Source organism: Parasteatoda tepidariorum, chromosome X1, assembly GCF_043381705.1.
Source record: "Parasteatoda tepidariorum isolate YZ-2023 chromosome X1, CAS_Ptep_4.0, whole genome shotgun sequence".
NCBI classification, from domain to species: domain Eukaryota; kingdom Metazoa; phylum Arthropoda; class Arachnida; order Araneae; family Theridiidae; genus Parasteatoda; species Parasteatoda tepidariorum.
The window spans coordinates 13,348,962-13,355,864 of NC_092214.1; the positions used below are offsets into that span (position 1 = coordinate 13,348,962).

Consider the following 6,903-nt stretch of genomic DNA (forward strand, 5'->3'; position numbering starts at 1 on the left):
TGAAATTTCTGAAAACTACTATGAGACAAAAATAAACTGAGATTTCTGAAAACTACTATGAGACAAAAATAAACTGAAATTCCTGAAAACTACTATGAGACAAAAATAAACTGAAATTCCTGAAAACTACTATGAGACAAAATAAACTTAAATTTCTGAAAACTACTATGAGACAAAAGTAACACATGTTAATAACATATATTTTTTTTAAAACAAATTATACTATCAAACAAAAGTTGGAAAATCCAGCACTATTTCTATACAACAAATAATGTAGACAAACTTTTTTAAAACATTTCATGTAACCTGAAGAAAAGGATCTTGTGTTACTATTATTATTTTTAAAAAATACAGATTTAATTCAGTTTTTTAAGAATTTATTAACTGGTTCATTCATAGCAACAGTTGCCATAGTAATGCACTAACCGTTTAAAATATTTATGACAATAACCAGTTTTCTCAAACTTACATAAGTATATGAATCTATGTTAATAATTATATTAATAATAATATTAATAATTAATATTAATAATATTAATAATGAAAAAAAAACAGTTTTGAGAACTGTTCCGATATTCATTATGCTACAAAAGAATTAAAATTCGATTCATGGAACGAGATAGGCCAAAACTAGGTCAATATATTTTTTATGAATGCAATGCATATTGAAATTAGATTTGGAAGGATCCTACTAAACTAAGAAGACCCGCTCGTAATTTGTCGCGTATATTAATATTAGAAGATTAAATCCATCGCACATATCGAACATTAAAACATCTCGATTTTGGTAATTAGGTGCAATTCATTGAATGTATTAATTCGAGTATAAAAGAACGATTCGTATTTTTTTAATAATTTCTGCAATTTAATTCTTCCTCCTTCAGTATTACCTTTGAGCAACAAAATGTTGATGAATTTTCATTTTTGGTTTGAGGAGGATTTTTTTGTAAAATTGCATGGCAACTCTGCTTTTTACACTGATGGTGTAAGAAATTGCAGACTTGATCGTTTATCTCTAGAGCTACAGGACCGATTTTAATGAAATTTGATGTGTACATGCAATGATACAATACAAAACAAATAACCATTCAACAAATGTAATACACACGCATAATCGTGGTATAACACTCGTTGGAGTCGGAAGGTAAGAAACAGCGGTTGCAGAATAAAAAATAAAAAAGGATTAATAGGAGCTACGGTCCCCTCTTGCAGATATACAGCCTTGCAACGTGATTTCATACTTGAAATAAGGCAGTTTATCATTTCCTGTGGCAATTTCTTCTTCATACTTTCCGACTCCAACGTGTGTAACACTCGTTGGAGTCGGAAAGTATGAAATTGCCACAGGAAATGATAAACTGCCTTATTTCAAGTATGAAATCACGTTGCAAGGCTGTATATCTGCAAGAGGGGACCGTAGCTCCTATTAATCCTTTTTTATTTTTTATTCTGCAACCGCTGTTTCTTACCTTCCGACTCCAACGAGTGTTACACACGATCATGCGTGTGTATTACAATTTTGATTTGCTTTATATTGTATGAATGTATGCACAGATCAAATTTCATTAAAATTGGTCTCGTAGTTCTAGAGATAATCTGCTTACACCACAGAAAAATCCTTAATTTAGAGATTCTTATTTAACAGTAGGAACTTCATCTAGGAAGATGTCGTTACCCAGTGAGGCAATAAACCCACAGGGGCTGTATTCACACACCACCAAGTATACTCAAATATTGTGATACAATTTTCTTTAAGTTTTGTCAGAAGTGTATGTCAAGACTGTCTTTACATTTTGAAGCAATTAATGTAAACGGAATGTCTCTTAAAATAAGTTTATGTTTGCTTCTAGTTTACTTCTGCACCTAGGCACAAAACATTTCAATTTTATTTATAGATCACATAAAACATCTATGCATAATAAGTTAGTTAAATTTATAAACAAATTTTCTTAATGTAATTTTTAAAAAATCAAGAAACTTTAATAAAATATGCAATATTTTCTGAACATTTCTTAAACTATTTTAAATAGTCACTAAAAAAATATTTTTTGCCAATATTTAAAAGGACATCCAACATTTGTTTGCTCAAATTAACATGACACTTTATCATAATGTTTCTGAAGAATTTCCCATTTAACTACAAATGATTTATGTTGCGTGCAGCGCCATCTGTAGTAAAGCCTTCACACACGAGACGGGGAGAGAGCTCCGGAAGATGTTATAATTGTTTTTGTCTTGTAGTATTTCCTCAATAAAAGCTTTAAATGTAGATTACTTTGAAGCTAATCCTCGACAACATGTATACTCAAATATTATCCTTCTTGGCTCGCATTGAATTTCATTACAAAACAGTTTTTTTCTGTATGAAGTCAAAAATGACATCAAAACTAGTTTGGTTTTATGAAGAGTTAACAAAATTATTAGAAAGTATATTCTGACAATCTAACTGGTTTTGAACTTACTTTTTATGCAAACTGCAGAGGTTGAGCTCCAACTTCCATTCGATTGACAGTGAACTGACTTTTCGCCCATCAATTCATATCCTTGATTGCAAGTAAAGACATACATTGTTGACTCTGTTCCAACTTGTTTCTGTCCACGAGCATTCAAAGGAGTATCTGCTTTTAAGCACGCTAAAATAAAAGGTGTTCTGTAAAGATCGCCCTTAATTTGAGAATCAAAAATGATAGCTACAAATTGGAGGTCACAAATCAGTATTTAACCGACGAAAAACGAAATACTGTCGAAATTTGTGAAATCACATAGCATGAACAACAAAACAGGTTTGATAACCCAAGTAAAATTTTTTGATGGTAACCATCAATAATTCCATCATGAACCATTATGGTTTTGATGGTAACTATCAATAATTCCATCATGAACCATTATAGTTTTGATGGTAACTATCAGTAATTCCATCATGAACCATTATAGTTTCGATGGTAACCAACATAAGTAAGCATCACCCCAATGTAGGAATTCGGACTGATTTACGATGGTCTAGCATAAGAACAGCAACTTGTTTTGATGGTTTGTTCATGTTGAACCATCAGAAATTTCCATCACAGTTTCTTAGATATCAAATGTTGGAACGATCATCAACAACCATCATCCCAATGTAGGAATTTGGACTGATTTATGATGGTCCAACATTAAAAACGCAAACAAATTGTTTTGATGGTATATTAATGAGAACCGACTAGAATTCCCATCAAACCATCATGGAAATCAATAGTTGGAACCATTATGGACCTTCACGGATCATGATGGATTGTTGGTCCATGAGAATCTAACTTCTCTTGCTGGTTAACCATCATAGTAATAAAGTAGCATTTTCCATCATGTAATAATGGAAGTTTGTTGGCATATCAAAAACCATGAACTCGTAATGAAACCATCAATTGATGTTGGACCATCACACTGAACCATCGCAACGTAAACCATCAAAATTGAGACTTGAGAGAACAATTAAACCTTCCTGTCCAATGTTAATTTTCGATTACATATCAAAACCATTTCTTTGATAAAATTTTGTAGATTCGAGGTAACTAAACGTCTGCAAAAGAGTAACCTTTTTCCATATAATAACTTTTCATGATGAAAAAACAATTCATTGAGATCCATTTAACTTTTCTTCCATGTATAATTTTTAAAAACAGTGAAATACACTGGGGTAAGAAATGAAGAGTCGATTATTTCTAAAACTACTGAACCGATTTCAGTGAAATTTGATAAACATTCATACAATACAAAACAAATAACCATTCAATAATTGTAATACACACCTATGATAGTGAGTAACACTCGTTGGAGTCGGAAGGTATGAAAATGTCACAGGAAATGATAAACTGCCTTATTTCAAGTATGAAATCACGCTGTATATCTGTAAGAGGTGACTATAACCTATTTTTTTGCTTATTCTGCAACCGCTGTCCCCCCCTCCTCGAACATTTTAATGCAGATGTAAGCATTGATAATTTTGTTTTAAAATCTAATATTTATGTAGTAGAAAACATGCAATTTGACTTTATTTTGGGGATGGATATTTTAAGTTGACATTCACTATATTCATGCATACATATTCGGTTCACTATAACCGGGAGTTCGCTATATCCGTACCGCAAACTATTCCAACTAATTTTCCTAATTGCTCCCTTTTATTACACATTATTTAAATGAATGTCCAATAAAAAAAATACAAAACTGATTAAAAATGAATATGTAGTAGCAAAAAATGTGTAACTTTTATTCGTCTTACGTACGAATTTAGGGATGGGAAACTGAGATAGAAGAAATAAGCAAGAAAAAAAAGTTATGGCTACATTCCACTCAATAGATGGTTTTAAAAATCGGTATATGTATTTTATGCAAAAATTTCTAAATTACCAAAAAAAAGAGAAAAAAATTCAGTCGAAGACAAAAAAGTTCATTATAATCTAAAAGTTCATTATACTCTAATCTTTTGATTCACTATATTCACCAAAAATTACATTATATGTGCATAGTAAAGCAAGGGAGAGTATTTTGCTCACTATATCCGGGAGTTCACTATAAACCATGTTCACTATAGGGACTGTAATTACAAGCCATTTCAGATTAGACTTCGGATATTAAAATGAACATTATTTTAAAGGACATGCTCGTCGTCATTTCAAGAGCAGGCAATAATTGAAGAACAAATTGGCACACAATACGAGAAAGTTGTTCAGATTTTCGTGGGCCTATAATTCTGTGTAAAAAGAAAGCTAATTTTACTCAAGTTTGTGTTTTAGAAGGTCTAGCGTAAATGCAAATATTTGTTAAAATTTTGTTAAAAAGGACCTATAATTTGAAATGAAAAAAAAAAATTCAGTTAAATTATGTTTAAATTTATAGTTTTATTGCCTATTTCAATAAAAAAAATTAGTGTTGCAATAAAATTTTATATATTTAAAAAAAAGTGCTCCGAAGGTAGGCACATACCTCAAAGTTGAGAACTTTAGTACCTTGCGTAAATTATTGCATGTAGCATCCTATATTTTCAGATTCATTAAGAACTTAAGGTCTTGTGTAAAACAAAACGGGACAATTGCGAGTACTGAAGTAAGTGAATCAAATAATTATTGGATGAGAACTGTTCAATGTAAATACTATGCGAATGAAATTAATTGTTTAAAAAATAATTTAGAAGATGATTCCAATTCTAAACTATTTCAGTTGAATCCCAAACTTGATGAAAATAAGATTCCGAGAATTAAAAGTCGTTTAGTAAATTCCTCATTAGATGTTGGTGAAAAGTGCCCTAATACCTAATATTGACTGTTGTGTTGTTAATTATTAAGGATTGTCATGAAAGGGTTTTGCATGGTGTGAATTACACTTTATTGCTAATAAAAAGTAAATTTTGGATAGTGAAAGGTAGACAATTCGTGAAATCTGTTTTATATCGATGTAAAATTTGTAGAAGATTTAGTGTTACTTCTGGTAAGCAAGTAACAGGTAATCTGCGTGTTGCGAGAATTGAAAAATCTCCACCGTTTAATATAACAGGCATCGATTTTGCAGGACCCCTTTATTTAAGGGATGGTTCTAAGTGTTACATTGCATTGTTTACATGTGCTGTAACTCGTGGGGTTCACTTAGAGTAAGTATCTAGTTAAAAAGCTGAAAGTTTTATTCAGGCTCTAAGAAGGCTTTTTGGAAGCAGGGGCATTAGTAAAATAATATATTCAGATAATGCCGAAACTTTTAAAGCTGCTGATCGTGAAATTATATATTTATTCAAAATGTAAAATGACGAACTTCTACAGTACTTAGAAAAGCAAGGAATTGAGTGGAAGTTTATTGTCGAAGGTGCTCCTTGGTGGGATGGTTTTGGGGAGTGTTTGGTAAGATCAGTTAAAATTGCATTAAAACGGATATTACGTAAATCTTTCTTAACTTTTGAGCAATTACTTACTGTACTTATAGAGATTGAAGCTGTCATTAACTCTCGATCAATAACTTATATGTATAACGATATTAATGAACCGGATCCTTTAAGTCCTTCGCATTTTATGATAGGTAATCAATTAACCGTTTTACCATCCTCCAGTTCTAAATTAGACTCTTCAAAAGCAGAATTAACAAAAAGATTGAAGCATAGGCCTATGATGATAGAACATTTTTGGAACACTGGCAAAAGGAATATTTGCTAGAATTAAGATCTGCTATGATGCATAAAATGCCCAAAAATATTACAAGTTTTAAAATTGGTGATGTTGTACTTGTACACGAAGATAATGTTAAAAGATTAATGTGGAAGTTAGGTTGAATAGAAGATATTTTTCCAGGCAGAGATGGTAGAATAAGGTCAAGTGGAATCCAATTAAAAAACAGTGTTGTAAATAGACCCATTGAAAGACTTTACCTATTAGAAAGTGATTGATTAATTTGTTTATTCTTTGCTTGAAATATTCATTAAATGTTGTTTTTTTTGTAAGTGTATAACATTTGTATGGTTATTTGTAATAGAATGCATCGTTAAACCAATGCATTGCAGTGGGCTGGATATAGAAAATTTATGTTTTGAGCCAATAGATGGAGTTGCCTACACTTTTGTTTTGGTTATTCTAATGTTTACTTTTTGTTTTGTTGTTATAAAAGAATATGAATCCTAACCTGTCTAACGCTTCTTTTACATGGCATGGATGATTTACGCAGTGCTGAGGTTGATTTTATTACAATTGGACGATTAAATTTAGACAATTCCCTCTAAAATTAAGAAAATTGTTTTTCAAATTTTTTTCCGCGCATGCCTTGTATCAAAGAACAACTTTAATTACTTATATTTCGCAAAAAATTTTCGAAATTTTATTGAATATTTAAAAAGTTTTAGCTAAAATAAGACAGACAATATATATATATATATATATATATACATTT

General features: G+C 30.8%; 1 protein-coding gene across 5 annotated transcripts in view; it reads right to left on the bottom strand.

Annotated features, from left to right (window-relative positions):
• Positions 1-6,903, bottom strand: part of LOC107452958 (complement receptor type 2) — a 60,213-nt gene that overhangs the window by 18,778 nt on the left and 34,532 nt on the right. For all 5 annotated transcript variants that reach the window (XR_006226658.2, XM_016069604.3, XM_016069596.3 and 2 more), the window contains one exon: positions 2,463-2,633. Coding sequence is in view for 4 of the 5 variants with exons in the window: in XM_016069604.3 (XP_015925090.1) it covers positions 2,463-2,633 (171 nt within the window). In the remaining variant the exon portion in view is untranslated. The remainder of the gene's footprint in view (positions 1-2,462; positions 2,634-6,903) is intronic.